This window comes from Sparus aurata, chromosome 17 (assembly GCF_900880675.1).
Source record: "Sparus aurata chromosome 17, fSpaAur1.1, whole genome shotgun sequence".
Taxonomy (NCBI): Eukaryota; Metazoa; Chordata; class Actinopteri; order Spariformes; family Sparidae; genus Sparus; species Sparus aurata.
In genome coordinates, this window is record NC_044203.1 from 20,134,356 (window position 1) to 20,152,861 (window position 18,506).

Consider the following 18,506-nt stretch of genomic DNA (forward strand, 5'->3'; position numbering starts at 1 on the left):
ACTAGACTTTCTTGATTTGTCGATTCAAAAAGTAATTTTGCAACTCAACAAAGTCACAGTTTGTCATAACGTAGTAACATAAGAGCCCCTTTAAGTGTGTGTGATTGCTAACATTTTTTGTAAAAGCATAAAACAGACAGAGACTTGCAATATTTATGGGAAAATATCTGCCTGAAATTCATCCAAATCCCTCCTAAAGTATTTGTTCTGTAGTGTAAGTGTTATGCATTCAATATATTATAGAATATGAAACATGAAATACATCATGGGTCATCAATTTAGTCAATAATAGAAAAGGGAGAACTACTGCTAGAGAGTATAAAAGCTACAACAAAGTATTGTGTCGAGTATTTTTGAAAATTATAAAACTGACAGCAGGACTGGACGGAGGTGAAAAGGTACAATCACAAGTCAGTCTGCTTCTCAAGCACCACAGACAGCGCCATGGATTTATCAATACACAGCACAGAAAGGGTACTGATAACTCAGAGCCACAGTCGGACACATAGATTCTAACTCAGTCAGATAAAGGATCAATGAGGCAGGCAGACTAGACTTATTCAACTAAAAAACTATTTGCTCCTGCACACTCTGCTGCTAAGGGATGGGGACTGGAGGTGGCAGTTTAGCAAGGAAGATGCATTTTGGTCATTTTGAAGTAAGAGAACTGACATTATGAGCAGAGTTGTTTGAAAAAATTGTTTGAGCCCTCAGCCTCTAGTCTCTAGTGCCCCCCTTATATGTCAGTATGAGTGTCACAGTTATGTCATTAAACTTTACTAGTATCCACTGTACCCTGCAGCTGTTATAATCAAATGAACATGAAAATCTTACAAATTGTTACAAGAATGTATAAATCACGAATTACAACAAATGCTCAGTTTCCATGCCACAGCATTTTATTCACAAAACCAGCTGGAGATTGATTTGCTCCCTTTTATCTGAAATGAAGCACTCTCTCGTCTTTTTTACAAGGTATTTTTAGTGGACAGTGTATAAATAGCAGGAGAAAATGCCAATCGTACATAAATATAGAGTCCGGTGTATGAAAAATAATGAATGTATAATTTTGGTACAGTCTGTGATCGAAAATAGAAATCTCTATCTGTTCCCAGTGACAATAGTGCAGCAACAATACTCACTTACGTAACAACACTTAGTATGACCCTTACAGTGATACCATGCAAAGCAAATCTCATAGGGCAGTCAAAGGCATCAAGATTATGTCCAGTGTCAACATCGAACATGATACATGCAGCGTCAACATAATCAGCATGCTGAAAACATTGTGGTGGATCTCAAACAAGTGAAATAAATGGATGCATGTGTATATACTCTGCTTCATAAGAACCTTACAGCTTCTATTTAAACATGTTTAAGCACTTTATGTACAATAAAGAATTTTTCTCAAGGCATAGTTCAGCTTTTGGAGATATTTTCCTTCTTACCAAGAGTTAGACAATGTATATGAATGAAGTCATCATTCATATCCTGAGGGTTTACTGTAATATACTTTACTCATCAGCTTGGCAAAAATAATTGAAGTTACATGTGGATACAAATAACAAATCTGGCATTTGATAGCATATCTTACTTATAAAGGAGACATAATATGCTCATTTTTAGGTTCATCATTTTATTTTAGGCTACTACTATAATAGGTCTACATGCTTTAGTGATCAAAAAACACATCAGTTTCCTCAAACTGTCCAGTGCTGCCGCTCTGTATTCCCCCTCTGTCTGAAATGCTCTGTTTTAGCTCCTGTCTCTTTAAGGCCCCCCCTCCTGAATACCCAGTCTACTCTGATTGGTCAGCTCACACACGCCTGACCCAAAATTGCTAACAACAACAGAGCAACTGTGCTAAATCAATTCTTTTTTTAAAATATTTTTTTGGTCTTTTTTGGCTTTATTGATAGTACAGCTGAAGAGGGTGACAGGAAACAGGGAGAGAGAGAGGGAGTGACACGCAGCAAAGGGACCCAGGCCGGGAGTCGAGCCCAGGTCCACTGCAGCACATGGGACGCCCAGTCTACCAACTGAGCTAAACGGCGCCCCCTAAATCAATTCTTACGTGCCAAACTAGCCACTAGGCATTAATTATGCAAATAAGTGACTGTGTGATGTAGTGTGATGTCACAAAGTCACAGAATTAAAGGCGGGACTACTAACAAAGCGTTTCAGCAGCAGTGTTTTCTGCGGGAGAGAGGAGCTTCTGTTGGCGCGGACTTTGACCTTTTTAACTTTCGAGATCTTTTACATGCACATACCTGACATAAAAGGAAAGGAATAAAACTAAAAAGCATAATAAGTCTGCTTTAAATTACACAGTGTGTGTTTGTCTCCCTCAAGTGAGAAATAAGGAATTAATGTAAGTTGTACAAATAATAATTATTCCAAACACACTGAACTATACCTTTACAGGAGCTTACTTTGAGACCCATAAAACAAAATCACTTGTCTTCCCCCATGCCTTCATTTTTTAAGGAATTAGTAGGTTACACACATGCACGCACGCACACACGCACGCACGCACGCACGCACACACACACACACACACACACAGTCAGCCTGAGGAGTTAATCTGTGACCTTCCTTACAAAAGTAAATCAGCACACTAACATTTGGCCCCTCACACTTATCTGCCTCAAGGTTTTCATGTGGCAATGTACATTGCCGTTATGACACATACATGCAGTTCACGGAGCAAGCTGACGGCTGAAGGTTCGGTCAAGCTACAAATGTTAAAAATAATGCCATGCAGCCAAAGGATTTGCAACTGAGGTAAGACAGCCGGTCAGTGAGAAACATTCAGGAACAAGATCATGCTCCGCTGGTCTACATTCAAAATGGCAATTTTGTGACACAATTTATGCGACGGAGAGAAATCACAGTGATTCCTTTTTGTTTTGCAAAGGCATTCCAATGGGCTCGTGGTTTTGAGGCAGTTCCTATTACAAAACATTACAGTGATAACTGGCCCTCTTTGGTTTCAACAGTAATCTCTCGTCTCTTTTACATGTCAGTAATGAAAAGCTAGAGATAGATAGATAGATAGATAGATAGATAGATAGATAGATAGATAGATAGATAGATAGATAGGCCTTCAAATAGAGTTTTATAATTGGAATTAATCACGCTCCTGAGTTTAACACAGTGACACACACAATGTGCTCAGCAGATGGTAACTGCATTTCATTTACCCAGATTTTTGAAAAAAAATCTTGTTCAGGTAGTGCATGTGTTAGAAAATCACAGGAAATGAGAAGAGTCCCATGTGAGCCGTTAAATGGATTAACCTATACTGCACATAACACCTGGCTTGCTTTTACTTTTTCCTTGCAGATGCTGCGTTGCCAGCTGTTGCTGGTTTATCATTCACTCTGGATCTCACATCATGACTGCACTTAGCCCCAAACTTGATGATTTCAGTTGGCTTTAGAGTCTCTCCGGAATCTGAGTGTTGACTGGTTTCTGCATCTTCAAGGGGCTCAGGACTCTGATCTGAATCGGCACTCTGATTGGAGATAGAGGCTCTGCGCGTCTGCTGATAGGACGAGCAGAGGTCCTGCCACTTATTTCTGTTGGCGTCAATCCCATCAATCATTGGCTGCAACTTCCTGTTGAGCTTCAGCAGTGCCTGAGACACAGAGGTATACAGCTGACAGACCTGTTCACACTCTGAGTTAATGCTTTTATTTGTGCCATTTCTAAGACTCACAGTAAAAGATTAAAGGAGCTGTTCACCGCAGAAAATACATATTCTTCATCTTACCTGTTGTGCTATTTATCCTTAACAATTGTTTTGGTGTGAGTTGCTGAGCTTTGTGGATACAGGCTGAAGAGTTGACTGCCTGCTCTTGATAGCAATAGAACTAGATGGCACTCGAATTGTGGTGCTCAAAGCTCCCAACAACAAACAATCAAATCATTATAACAAAAAAAACAACAACAACCAAATGTCTCTTTGATGATCTGGTTATTAAAGATAATCTGCAGATCGTTGTGAGCCATTTCATATCTGCTTTCTTTTATCTTTTCAATTTTCTTCCCTCTGAACTACACTCGCCAATGTGTCGCTAAGCAGGAGGAAGAGTGCATCTACTCATTGATGAGAGGTTAGCTAACTAAGCTAGCTAAACTTACAGCTCAGTGGAGGAGGGCACCATTAACATTTTCATCCCACTGCCACAAGCATGAGCCTCTTCTCCCGTCTGTGTGGTGATACAGCTGGCAGGTGCAGTCAATTAAAAAGGAGTCCTTCCATCATGACACCACTTTACAAGATACAAGTTTTTCAAATATACCTTTTTGGCGCTCTGAGCACCACAAGCCGAGTGCCATCTAGTTGCATTATATTTCAGAGAAGGCAGTCATCTCCACTGCCCATATTGCCAAAACTCAGCAAGTCACATTATGACAATTCAGATCAGGGGAGCCAAAACTCAGCAGTGAGCGGACCAGCAGCAATTAACTTTTGTGTTATATTGTTATGATGCAAAAATTAAATAAGGATTGATGTTCCCTTGATTGACCGACTTCTTGAAGGGTCCTTCAGATCTAAACAGCATTTTCCCTCATATAAAAGATGTAATGCCATGAACAGAGTCATAATTTTCTTGTTATTTTTATTTATTATTATTTTATTTTTTATTTTGGTGGGTGAGATTTGACCTGGATGGCAGCTCTGATCTAGATAGATAACTAGCAGGTAAGAGGAATAATATGTATTCTTGATTTGGGGGTGAACTCTCCCTTTAACTTTACACATCAAGGTACCTGGTAAAGGGGTTTACATATCCCATCTATCCACTCCAGCTGTAAGGCAGGTAGTTCATCTTTACGATTGCGGTCAAATATGGCCTACAGAGAAATTATAATCTTTCATCATTCATATCAAGGACATCTGAGTTTGACTGTATGTTAACAACTCAGTAACAGATAGAAATCTTTGTGCTAGAGAAAATTTAATAAGACTTTTGAGAGTTTGCATACTTACTGCTGGGGTCAACTTAAGCTCAGACCTCTCTCTGTCACCTTGTTCAAAGAATTCACTTGTCACCAGCTCTGCAACCTTGGGACATAAATGCCATCAAATATCATCATTTGATTATTTCTCTCAAACATTATGTAACATTTTTATGTTCAAACATGGCCTCAAAGCTAGAGTGCACATTCATATTCAAAACTTTGATTGACTTTGCACAGAAAAATGAAATTCCACCTATGATTGTACTTCTTCATGCCCTCAAACATGAAAGCACAGACTTGAAAACTTTGTGATAGGAGCTCAAACCTGTTTGGAAATCTTCCAAGGACGAGTGACTGCGCCCAGATCGCACGCTGTCATCAGCATGGACCTGTTGATGACATCAAAGCTCATTTTTAGCTGCCTTCCTTTCACGGTTAAAGTGATTTCTGGCAAAACGGACTCTTTTATTTAGCACAAAGGCAGAAACCTGAGAACTTCTCTGTGTCCTTCATCTGTCCAGCTGAATTCTCCAGACAGAACACACTCAAAGAACTTGGTTCTGCGCCTTTCAATGAAAAGACACAGTCAAGGATACAGAAAATGTTAAAAGAGAAAAAAAAATAGATTCCAGGACAGCTTTCATCACACTCTGAAATAACAGAGAAAAGAAAAGATAATTCTTCAAATTGTGTTTTTGTGTTGTTTTTTTAAACCAATCATGAACACAGCAGCTACAACAGCTCTGAATCCACTGAAAAGACCACTTACTCAAAGTGCAGAGTAAGGTCTGTGGAGAGAATAGCCTGCTTCAATAGTTGCATCATGTTGCTGTACTCTTTAGAGCAGAGGTTTGCAAAGATATTGTGACCCTGCAAGAAAATAAAATACAATAGCATACAGTAGGCAATACACAAAAGCAGGCAAGGATGAGTAATAGAGAATAAATGTCTCTTTAGAGCCAATGCACTGGTAAAGTTATCGCTCACTGTCGAATGAGTCCCTCATTATCAGTGTTAATTAGCAATGTGTATAAACCTTCTTTGTCCTCTGGTAAAGGAAATCAATAGAGAACACCGTTCGTAATGATCAAACTGATCTACACCTGAGACAAAGCATCAGCCTATTAATGTCACTCGTGGTCACTGCTGCCGCCCACCAGCACTCAGTTTGTGTACGGCACCGTCCTAAAGCTCAAACTGTAAACCTTTCTGTTGGCCTGGGACACTAAGACTATGTTCAGACAGTAGGCAAAACAGATTTGTTTCTTAAATCAAATCTGAAAGATGGAGTGTCTGCACTATTATGTATAAGTGATCAGATCATGTTTTTGTGTCCAGACATCACCTAAACTATTCCACAGGAGTTTCCATGTTAACAACATTGCCGACAGTCACTACAGACTCTTTTAAATTTTCTATGAGTGACTATGTGGCTATGAGACATCTGTAGAAATACAATTTAGATTGCAGTACAGACCATCTCCGAATGTGGTTTGGATCCGACTTGCAAAAAATTGCATTTCATGTGTTTTTTGCCACCCACACTTTAAAGCTAGCAGGCTAACATTAGTGTCAGTGAAGTATCTGGACTGCAACACATTCTGGGCCTTTAATTCAACTTGGTTTAAATCTAACCTGTTCCTCCTCCTTGTGTGAGTTAGGGAATGTATGAGCAGAGAGATAGGCCAACTCCTCAACCCATCACAGTGACCAATTAGAAGTAGGGAGATACAGCCCAAGGGACTTTAAGAGGGATCCCACGAGTAGAGATTCGGGGGGTGGCATTTTGGTAGATCTCCTAAGATCGAGGGTTCGATAGGACTTCTGACAGAGTAGAGGGCAAAGCCTTTTAGCATTACCTTCACCATAGATTTGAGAACTCTAGAGGGCGGCCGCACTATGAATTCGGATGCCGGCTTGAGGAACTGTTTCAATAAAGATTGCTCTATCATTCCACCCAGCCTTGCCTCCGCAGAATTCTTTTATCATCAAACTACACGCCGACACCTTTGAGGAAGAAAGCCCAGAAACTACATTAGCCTTCCAGCAGGCTAAGTTTGAACTGTATTTCTATTGTGTACATTTGGGTTATGTGTTGTGGTTTCTCGGGTTGAGTGGATTTAGCCGTTCTAGGGACTGAAATAGCAAACTAGCTTACAAATAAAAGATAAAACGTTAAATAAATACAGTAAAAAGTTTCGTTTTTATGCAGTCCAATAATGGGAACATAAAAAGGGAGAAAACCTCATAAAAGGAAAACCAATACAGATCATAAAGTAAACTTCAGAGTTCCTTGAGCATCATAGTCATATAAGAAATATTGGTCTGACCTCACTTTGTAGGATCATGACTGCATGGTTGAAGTGATGATGCTCCAAGGTGGCTGACGTCCCGTAGAGCAGGGCTAAAGCAGAACCTGTCCTGCAGAAGAAACCGAGTAGTTAAACTTTGAGTCACCTACTGCATAAGCAACATTCGTCATCTCACTTTGGGTCACTTACTTAGCTTGAAAAGCATTGTTGGTGCCTCTGTGGTCCAAGTCATGACACAGACAGCCGACCATCAGTGCCAGTATCTCTGCGTCTGATAGGACATCCTGGAAAGTGGCTGTCTACAGAAAAGTCAAGCAGATATGTTCTTACCGCTCAGCAGAGATAGGATATGATAGGATAGGATACAATGGGATAGAATGGTAAAGGATAGGATGGGATAAGATAGAATGGGAAACAATATAATAGGATGCAATGGGATAGGATAGGATAGGATACAATGGGATGAGATCAGATACGATAAGCAAGGGAACATTTGGATGCTGCTACTCCACCATCTAGCCTGTCTACGCTACCTAACATGCCAGAGACACTGCAGTTACGACGTTACGCCAAATAGGTCGGTGTGTTTACCGGGATAGGATAGGAAAGGATAGGATACGAAACAATATAATATGACATGATACAATAGAATGGGATGGGGTGGGATAGGATATGAAGAAGTACTTCTTATCAGTGTGCAAAGTTGTAAATTCTCTTTGAGATTTTACCCGAGTATTCTTCCTTTGAATTATCTCTTAATGATGTCTTACTGAATCCACCGAGACTTCCTTTTGTAGGACAGGCTTTAAACATGGCCTGGTAACTTGTTATCCTCATATAAGGTCTAGGTCTGGATGGTTTACTGGTATTAGAAAGTTTGATAGTAGAGTGAAAGCAAGCATGGAGAGAAATCGAAGGGCGGAACATGCGAATAAAGACCATATGCAGTTTATATTCTGGATGTGCTATTCTAGAGGTCTTACACTTCATTTTTAACACATTTCCCTAAAATTCAGCCTGACATAATTAGTATCTTTAAAATCTTTGGGATGTTCACTAGAACTCAAAATAAAGTTTTGTGACTAACCCACACCCGGGAGAGGAGGGTTTCTATAGCTAAGTGAAGGCACTACAGATAAATCTGACTTGGTGTAACTAAAAACTTACTGTGATCATAACGAACATGCACTGCGACACATTGAAGGCATGCCTCCAGTTATGATAGGCCACAGTTCGATAGTTCTTCCTCACAGTCAGAAGCCAGCGACACAGTACCTAAAAAAAAGACATTCACGTGATATACATACATATATATGTCAACACCTGATAGTACCAGACATATTCCAGGGCCTCACCTCATAGTCGATCTTAAACTTTTGGACAACACCGAGCTCCAGAAACATCCGAAGTGATGCGGTGATCATGGCATCATTGTCCAATGAGAAGTCGTTGAAGTGAAACTCGTCAATGCCTAACTCACTGCTCAGGGGGATCTTAGCTGCCTTCGGGGAAGAGGACAGAGCTGTCAGTCACACATTGGCAGTGAGGTAGGAGGCAAAGCACTAAAACAGTTTTAAAATTGCACTTCACCCTCAATCAATCACGGACTTCGGATTTCACACATTCATATGAATGTTTTTTTTTAATCTTCCTCCCTGAGAAATACCTTGAGTCTGTCAACTTCTACTTTGGAGCAGGTTGCATGGTAAGACAGCATCTGGGGAAAAAAAAGGAAAAAATCATACAAAGCAGTGATAAAGTCCTAATAATACTGTGTTGTGAGAACTTTGATGTAATCCTTTCTTCCTACTCGCTTCATTGTCATTAACACGGACAGTACAGTTCTGATTCTAAAACCAATTTGTTAGTTTATTTTGGGCCCACTGACAGAAAGAAAAATCCATCAAGTGTTTAGAGAAACAGCAAAGACTATGTGACAGAAATACAAGAGTGTGCGTTGCCTTTGATGAGAGGTGAGCAGACTGGCACATGTATTTACCATGAATTATTGAAAGCAGATGAAATATTTATGGCTGAGAAGCAGAACCATGTTTGTCGAGGATAATGTGACTGCGCAGGTTAGATACCGGGCATTGGAGCAGAAAGCATATGGAGACACTGATGAGCGCCACTGTTAGCGATTAGCATTAATCAGTGGCACTAATTTACTCTTCAATTACTATTTTCTCACATTGTCATTTTAAATAGATGTGAAGGGGTGTAATAAAATCTTGTTTGGAGTAATTCAGCTGGTATGGTCTGGTTATCGAGTATTTTCCATTTATCACTATCTGAAAACGAATCTTGTTGCACCTCAACATCCCTAGTCCATTTTCAAAGCACAGCTCGTATAAAGTTCATCCACATTATTAATGTTTTAGTTGATAAAATCACACATTTTAAAATGTTTAAATATGTCTATGTTTTTTCACAGATACAGCTTGTTTGGGGTATGTTTTAATGTAACATAGTTTAATTACTGGTATACAATATATTCATGGTATGCCTGTCAAGTGTTTTGACAGGATTGGTAGCTAATGGATGATGTATAATTAAGATTTAATTTGGTCATTTGTTGATCACATATTTTTGTAAATTGGATATGTCACATTTTAAAGCAACATTATGTAACTTTTTTACTTATAATTACAGCTTCAAATCATTTTGATGATACGATGTGTCTTGGAATAGATTGAATAGTGTCTCTGTCTCAGCCACTCTACCCCCCTATTACTTGTTTCTGCAGTAAGTAACTTCAGTGAGAGGATGGATCACATGTTACATACTTGTTTACTTCAAAATACAAGTGACAAGTGCTTTTCCTTTCCTCCCGTTGTGTAATTTAGTCTGGGAGTCTGTCTTTCTGGCTTTTGTGTTTTACTTGGCTTGGTTGTACTTTGTTTTGCTCTGGACTCTTGATTTAGTTTCCTTAGCTGCCTGCCTGTGTGTCTCATATTTGGGTTCTGTTATGCCTCGATTTGGACACTAGTTGTTTTTTGCCTGTTTATCTCTCGTCCCCTCTTTCCTTGTCCCCATTCCTGCTCGTTTGGTTTCACCCACTTCCCTGATTGCCAGTCTCCTCCCTGATCTGTTTCACCTGGTGGTAGTGTGTTTGTGTATTTATAGTTCCTGTGTTTCTCGTGTTAGTTGCCAGATCGTCTTCTTGTCTCCGTGCAGAAACGTCCCAGCTCTGATCTATATCGTTCCCTAAGTGTTTCCTGGTTATCTACTTTGCCAGTGGCCGTACGACTTCGCCGTTGCCTTCTCCTTGTTGGATTTGTCTACCTTCGCTGACTGATCACCTGTGTACAGACCTCTCTGCCTGCCTGATCCCTGCCTGACTCGTCTGCCCTCCCTGAATGATCGCCCGTGTACCGACTTCTTTGCCTGCCTGCTCCCTGTCTAGTGTGTTTGCCTCGCTGACTGAACTTCTGTGTAACGAACCGAATTCCCCGAGTAAAGAACATTGCCTTGCCCTATCCCGAGTCTTGTCGTGCTATTGAGTCCGAACTTTTGTTGTGGTTTCCTGGTCGTGATAGGTTCCAATTTTTCCAATTGTGACAACAACATTGTAATGCTGTAATGAGTTGGTTAGCACCTACATGATAGAAATCTATAAAAATATTCATATCTTCCAAATTGGTTAGAAAAAGCAGAATATGTTGAAATAATACGTTGCAGGTCTTACATCCAGTGCTACAGACTGCTTGGCCCATGTCTTCTTAACTTGATTGTACATCATAGTGTTGTTGATTCCAAGTCCACAGAATATCACAAATGCCTCAAACAGTCTCTGGTCTGCATCATTAAATGTCTTCCTGTCCAGGCGATTCAAAATTTGTGCGACGCCTGTAGAAAACACACATACATTGTTACCGTAACATGAAAACTGGTTTTCCTGTGAGGACAAATTGATTATTTCTGGTGAACATACCAATTATCTGATGAGTTCGATTCCAGATAGGTACACAGAGCACTGATCTGATGTGAAACCCTGAAGCCTGATCCGCCTTTAAAGAGAGGGAGACAGTGGCAATGAAGCAAGGCTGAGAGGGGTTTATGTTTGTTTGACCTGCCTGGGCCTGCTGTCTTTCTTTGACTGGAAAATAAATTAAAATACCACACGTACAAATGCTAAAAACATGCCTGTAAAGCAGTTTACACAACATTTTGGCACCATTTACTAATTTTGAACATTACATCACACAAACAAATTCACCAGTGCTCACAAATACTTTAATAATTACAAGTTTGTGTTGGGGTTTGTTGCGTGTCTGTGTCTACTTACTGCAGTCACAAGCATGTGCGTATGTGTCCATGCATTTGTGTGAGATCTAAAAGGTCTAATAGGGACACCATTGTGTCCACACCTCTGCATCAAAGCGTGGGTCCTGACATACGTCGCTGATGTTAACAGGCAGTCCTGTGGAAGCCACCAGCTCAGCAATGCTGTTATTGATCAGCCAATCAGAGCACGACAGCTTCTCCATACTGATGCAGCCAATAACACAAACAGGAAACAACAGTCAGCTACAGGCAGTAAATATAAATAAGTTAGATCTGAATAAGTTCGATTATTAGACATTTACAAGCACTTATAAGAAACAGTTATGGGATGCTTAAGAACATTTATACAAGGCTTATTAGTTTCTTATAATAATTTATGATAGCATTACAATACATAAACATTTATTGTATTAACTTACTTATCTATTGTGTTATTCTCAAACCTTTGCTATGCTTTTTTGTTGCTTGATTAAGATGAATATATACTTTATTATGTATTTATTAACAGTAACTATGCTTTTTCAGTCTAATGCCAGAAAAATCCTTTATTAAGGTTAATAAATCCTTTATTATGTACTTATTAACATAGTTTTTAAGCTCATTTTATGCATATCATCTTCTCTCTCACTTCTTTCCTGTCCGTCTTCAGCTGTAATGTCCACTATGAGCAAAAGCCCAAACAGCAGTCTGTTAATAAACTGTATATAAGTGCATAATAAAGGATTCATAAACCCTGACAAGGCATTGGTCTGGCTTTTGATCTGCAAACAGCAAAGCTAACTGCTTATAAGTGCATAATTAAAGGTGTAATTGATAACATTTTGCCACTTAATTTAGCATTGCATCTCCACCCTACGTCACCGCTGTTGCTAATGTTGCTAACACTAGCTAGCAAACACTGACAAACACAGAGATAAACAAAACAATCATTTCAGACCTGACAAAATGTTTTAAATTATTAATTCCCAATGACTGAAATGTTTTTAAGGAAAAGCGATACTTTTATTCTCCAGCTTACTACAAGCTTTGTAGATGTAGGCTTTTATTTTTGAAAAATGTTATCAATATGACGAGTGCATATAACCAAAAAGTTTAGGATTAATGTTTAAGCTTTAGCAATGACATATTAGGTAAGTTAGTTGTTACCTTTTAGTTTCCTTTGGGTTCTGACACCTCACTAATGATGCTCGATAGATTGGTGCTGTGTTCTTGACTATCTTATTACTTTTTAAATGATGCTTATTACAAGGACCTTTACTATAAAGTATAACCCCCGCCTAGAATAAATCATCATTCTGTCTCTCTGTCCATGTTTTTCATGATGTGTCTTTCACCTGATGTCATGGTCCATGTTGCACAATGGAGACATGAGCTCAAAGGTCTTGGAGAACTTCACAACCTATGGAGGAGAGACATGTATCACCTCGACCAGCAGCGGTGACATTTGGCAACAGAGACAGGAGAGTTTTGCATGAAAAAAAAAGGATGCATGGTTACAGCTTAAAAGATGTCTCACAGGTGAGTCGATGTCTTCGAGGAGAAGCACAGAGCAGCGTTCACACTGCAGCAGGGTGAGCGCTCGCTGCATGATCTTCCTGACAATCTTCTCCAGGTCGGTCTGCTCCTCAAACAGGTCATTGACCACCTCCAGCAGAGCCTGTGGCCACCATAGAGGACAATAATGACTTGTGTTCATTGGACAGCGTTGACAGTGTTGTTGAGGGATGCAGTAGAAGGAGTTTTATTCGTCAAATATGTGCTATGTTTATCAAAACTACAAGCTGCTGTAAATATAACGCATTTATAGTGTAACTAAATTGCTGTTATCTGTATTTTTATTTAAATAGTTATGAAAATAGTAATGTCACTGTTAATTTTAAAGTTGTTCTTTATTAAATAACCAAACATATTTTTGTGTAAATGCACAGTTCTTACCCTACTCCTTTCATACTCCTTGCGAGACTCTGAAAACAACTTGGCATTGGAGATCGATATTCCACAGAATGGTAGATACATCTGCAGTACCTGAGTAAACGTAGTAGAAGTAAAGAGCGGTGAACGACATGCATTATGTAGGAATGTTCACTATTTGTATGCTAAGTAAAAGGACATAAAACTGGGTAAGAGAGAGAGAAAGAGACTGTGTGGAGGGGTAGAAAGTCATGATAGCTGCTTCTCTCAAACAGATTCCCTGTTAATGAAGTATTGATTCAGAGACAGGCGGCATTTAGTGAGACATCAAGGGGCCTTTAAATGTCTAAATAAGCTGGCAGTTCAGGTTCTATTTTCAGCATCTGTGTTGCTCAAAAGTTGATACTGCTTTATTTAGAGCTCCCACATAAAGAAATATCATAAAAGAAATGCCTGAATTAGTGCAAACTCAAACAACCTAGTTTCAAGTTGACTCCTCTGATGTGGAGGGCTCAGCAAGGGGAATGATTTTTCCACAACTTCACTCTGCCACCTTGTGGACAGCATGTTGTAGCTCAGGTCAGCCGAACTCTTGCAAAGGTGAATAGCTAAGCTGTTTCTCTCCTTCCTGATTTTCCTTTATGGTGTTTTCACCAAGAGTGAGAGAAATGAGCACCTTTACTTTTAATCGCATGGTCTCGCACTTGAACTGGCATCCCGTGCGCAATATATTACTTTTCAAATCAACAAACTGGGAGAATTAAATTGCTCTCATGAGCTGTAAATGAAGTCAAAACATGCAGATTTCTAGTAAAACCCATTTCAAGTGGATTGCTCAGGGACCGATTATCCATATCCACTCAAAATGAGTTACCTACGAGTGTGTCTGTGTGTGTGTATATACTGCACACAGCCGGACATATTTAATGCTCCACGCTTGAGCAAGAGGTTGACCTCCTCCCTTCATTTTTCTGGTGTTTTGCTTCCAAGGGAACACTTTGCCCCTCTCCACAGCCATTAACAAGATTCACGGTGCAAACGGTGTTTTTAACTGCATGGCTCGAGAGTTTCTGTGCAATAAGTGGTAGTGTATGTGTGTGTGTGTGTGTGTGTGTGAGAGAGAGAGGGGGGGGGGCGGGGGGTCGGAATCATGATGCTCCACAAGAATCCAATTTTAACTCCATCTCTAAAATACCCTTAATGGTCAGAGCGACTACAATAGTTCTGAGGATGATAAATAGCCAATAAAATGCAGTGGAGTGGGAAAACCCTCTGGGATATGGATCTGATGAATGCTTTTTTTTTTCAGCTGAGAGACATAACACATCCTCACCTTCTCATCATCCTCGGTGAAGGGAGTGCCGATGGGGTTTTTGTTGATTGCTTGCACAACACCAATGACTTCTCCATCGCTGTTGCAGATTGCCATGCAGAGGATGGATTGCGTCTTATAGCCTGTTAGCTTGTCTATCTCATCACTGAAGCGGTGGTCCTGGAATAGTGGACACGTGTAACACACACAAACGCACACGATCCCACATTAACACACGCATACGCTCCACTGTGGCAGTGAATTTCCTACATGACAACATTTGGGTTTTACGCACACACAAAAAACACGTCACGCAACAATAAGGTGCGATGTCGGCTATTTAAATTCACAGCTCTGCAGGAGACCTCTTGTTTTCACTACAGGCAGAAACTATGATATCCCTCACTGACACTATCTCAGTAAAAGACCTCAGGGGGGTCCGCATCAGCCTCCCAAGCAGCCCAGGGCCATGATATAATGATGGGGAGCGCAACTGGTAGCGTGTAAGGCGAGATCTAGCTGGTGGGATCAGAACGCTTGATTTCCTTCCTTTTTCTTTGACTATTAAAGCGAGTAAAAAAAAACAAAAAAAAAAAAACATTAATGACTGAGGTATCTACTCGTCTTCCCCTACTCCTTCGAGTTGAGAGACCCCTTCGAGGAACTTCAGAATCATCGGATTTACATTTAAAACACTTTCCATGTTGGGCCTTGGCCAACAGGGGGTTTATTGTATGATTAAGTTCACTCCAAATGGTCTGATCCCCACACCAGTAATCACTGTAAACCCCCCCTGCAACCATGGCTCTTTACCTCATATGCGTTTGAGATGTTCACAGTCTCCCCATGCTCAGCCACGTATCCAATGATTCCCTTTCCCCACGCCACCTGCACCTCATTGGAGTTGAGCGTGCTGGAGGACGGTCTGACAGTGGTGCCCGAGTGCACATCAAAGAACTTGGACACCAGTGTCCTCTTGTGCGCGGGTCCCTCAACGAGGAAGAGCGAACACCTGTCCGCGTCCACCAGGATGCACACGTTGATCAGGATCTTATAACTAAGGTTTGTCAGGTCCAGGTCGTTGGAGATGTCCTTCACCAACTCCAGGAAAAACTCCCTCTCGTTGGTTTCTTTCAGTCTGTACTTGTAGTCGATGGCGCTGGACGCGTACTGAGGCACGCTGACCCTGGACTCGAGCAGGGCGCTCAGGATGTGCGCGGTGGTCGGAGGCAGGGAGCTGGCTTTACGCAGGAGCGCACGGCGCCTCATGCTGGACTGGGACTCGTGTTCGCTCAGGCTCACATGCTCGTCGTAGGTCCGGTGCGCGGTGGTGGCTTTGGAGCGAGCGAAGTTCCGTCGCAGCTCCATGTGGGACGACCTGCGCCGGAGCCCGTCCGGATTTGTCGGCCAGAGCGGGTCCAGCGGGTCCCTGGCAGCGCCGCGCCTCTCCTCGGCTGTGGGCACTTTAGACGGCTGATGCTCCTTCAGCCACCTGGTTACCTGATCACATTTCGCCTTTCGGACGAGATACTCCTCGAACAGATCTGGATGACAGTCCAAAAACGCCTCTATGTCCGAGAAGTCAAATGTTGTCATGGTGGAAGGACCAGATGAGGCGCTCAGATGTAACAGAGTGAGAGTTGGAGAGATGAGGGGAGGATGCGGCTGCTGCCGAGCTACTCAGAGAAGTGGGGTCCTCAAATCATTGTGTTCATTCATCCTCTATGTGAGCCAGTCCATCGTACTCTTCCCTGGAACACGGGCAGCACAAGTGGTCAGATATATTCAGGTTATGTGAGACCGGATTGATGGCGCCTGAGAGAGGAGCAACAGTAGTCTGTCAAGAGAGATGAAGCTGTGTCTCCAGGGACTTTGTGGAGTACTATGCAGAGGTGCAAAAAAAACAAAAAAACCAAGGCGCCTACATACTCTCTCCTAGAAATAAAAAAAGAGAACCCTACAGGGCAGGCTGTTGACTCGCTCTCTTTATTCTATACAACCAGAGACACACTGTGTGCTGAGCTCCAATCACAACCCGAGCAGCGAACTTGATGTTTCATTTACATTTAAAACGTGTATGTGAATGTACAGTGCGCAGCGGGAGCGATACGCCTTTTTTGAAGGGAACAAAGTAAAATATGTACATTTAAACAATAAAATATTGATTCGGGGGTGAGAATATGAAAAGACTACACTGTAAAAAAACACTGTAAAAAAGACTCCACAGTAAATCACTGTGTTATTTCACAGTAGAATTCTGTTGATTCAGTACAGTAAGCAACACTATATCTAAAATCACAGAAACCAACAATATACTGTCTGGGGTGAAAGGATGACAAGAAAAACTTTACTGTGAAATACACAGTAAATAAGTGTAAATTACACTGTATACTAGTGTGTTCAGCCAAAAATGACTGGCAACTAAATTCACACAGTAAAATATCACAGTTACGATATACTGCATAAAATCACAGAAACCAACAATACACTGTAAAATGTCACAGTGACTGACAATGTACTGTAGGTAGGCGGGTAGATAGATAGATAGATAGATAGATAGATAGATAGATAGATAGATAGATAGATAGATAGATAGATAGATAGATAGACAGATAGATAGATAGATAGACAGATGTGTGTGTTACCTTGGACTGAAGTGGTGCACACACCTCCCCACACACCCACACACGCAGATACAAACACCCACACACTGGCTCTGTGGCAGCAATAGTCACAGCTGCTGTCTTTCAACCATGACTACAATCTTACCTTAGATTTAGACGGCCCGATTTAACCAAAGCCTAAGACATGAAAGATATCTCTTGTAGTACTTCTTCCAGTTTATTTTGTGTTTAAAATCAGAAATCAAATTATCCCAATTCAATTGGTGTACAGAAAAACTGGGGCAGGGTGGAGGTAATGTTTTGTGTACTAGTAGTCTGGAGTTGGTTTCAGGGGCAGTAGCTAATAATCGGATCTCTAGGTTTTTGACTCTTGGGGTTAACACGGCAATTTGCAATGTGATTGGAGATAATAACAAATATTTTTCCTACAATTAATTTCTCAGAGTGTTTCAGAGGTTATTGATGAAGTAACTGTTAGTACCACTGATTAAGTGGAATTTCTGTTGGTGTGTTCAACCCTGTAGGGGTTAAGCATCAAACTGCATCTGCACAATAACAGCGTATTAGTGAAGTCACTGCAGGCAGTGGCCCATTTACAATGCAGCAGCAGGAAATGTAATCCGGAGAACGGCGGTTCCGCTGGGGCTGAGCAGGGTAATTGGTTACTGGACTTAGCTTAGGCTGCTTGATAGGACTTTGGCGTTTTGCTGAGACTTCTTTGGACAATGTCTCTTGGGAATCCCAATTAAAAAGCAGAATGCAGAATGTGGGTCTTGTGAGGGCCAACAAACAAGGCAAACCCTGCAGCTTGGAAAGCAGTCCATGTCATGTCCAAGGAAAGGCAGCTGCATTGATTATAAGTCAGAGGCTGCCTGCTGATTGAAGACTGTTTTTTAAGATGTTTTTTTTCAGGTTTCTGATGTTTTAGAGTAAAGGAACACGATCAGTTGTGCTTTCTATTAGCTTCTTACATGAGCACAGTTTTTCTTGACAAAGTTAGAACAGTTTGGGGATTTTTCACTAGAAATCCAAAGTTACACCCGATGGACACCGTGGGACATTATTTCTGAAAAAACTTTTTATGGTTGT

General features: G+C 40.9%; 1 protein-coding gene across 2 annotated transcripts; it reads right to left on the reverse strand.

Moving 5' to 3' along the window:
• Nucleotides 1-2,165: 2,165 nt before the first annotated feature.
• On the reverse strand, nucleotides 2,166-16,814 carry pde11al (phosphodiesterase 11a, like). Of its 2 annotated transcripts, none has more exons than XM_030392577.1 (19): nucleotides 15,607-16,814; nucleotides 14,815-14,973; nucleotides 13,506-13,595; nucleotides 13,087-13,227; nucleotides 12,905-12,969; nucleotides 11,684-11,774; nucleotides 11,218-11,293; nucleotides 10,972-11,132; nucleotides 8,950-9,000; nucleotides 8,639-8,785; nucleotides 8,451-8,558; nucleotides 7,473-7,582; nucleotides 7,302-7,392; nucleotides 5,741-5,841; nucleotides 5,460-5,537; nucleotides 5,297-5,360; nucleotides 5,000-5,074; nucleotides 4,780-4,863; nucleotides 2,166-3,640 (listed from the first exon to the last, which is right to left on the reverse strand). In XM_030392577.1, exons 1-19 carry the CDS (start codon nucleotides 16,387-16,389, stop codon nucleotides 3,329-3,331), a joined length of 2,787 nt encoding a protein of 928 aa, XP_030248437.1. In that variant the 5' UTR covers nucleotides 16,390-16,814; the 3' UTR covers nucleotides 2,166-3,328. The 2 variants fall into 2 exon arrangements, with proteins under 2 accessions (XP_030248437.1, XP_030248436.1); XM_030392576.1 differs by having other exon boundaries at nucleotides 11,654-11,774.
• Nucleotides 16,815-18,506: the final 1,692 nt, after the last annotated feature.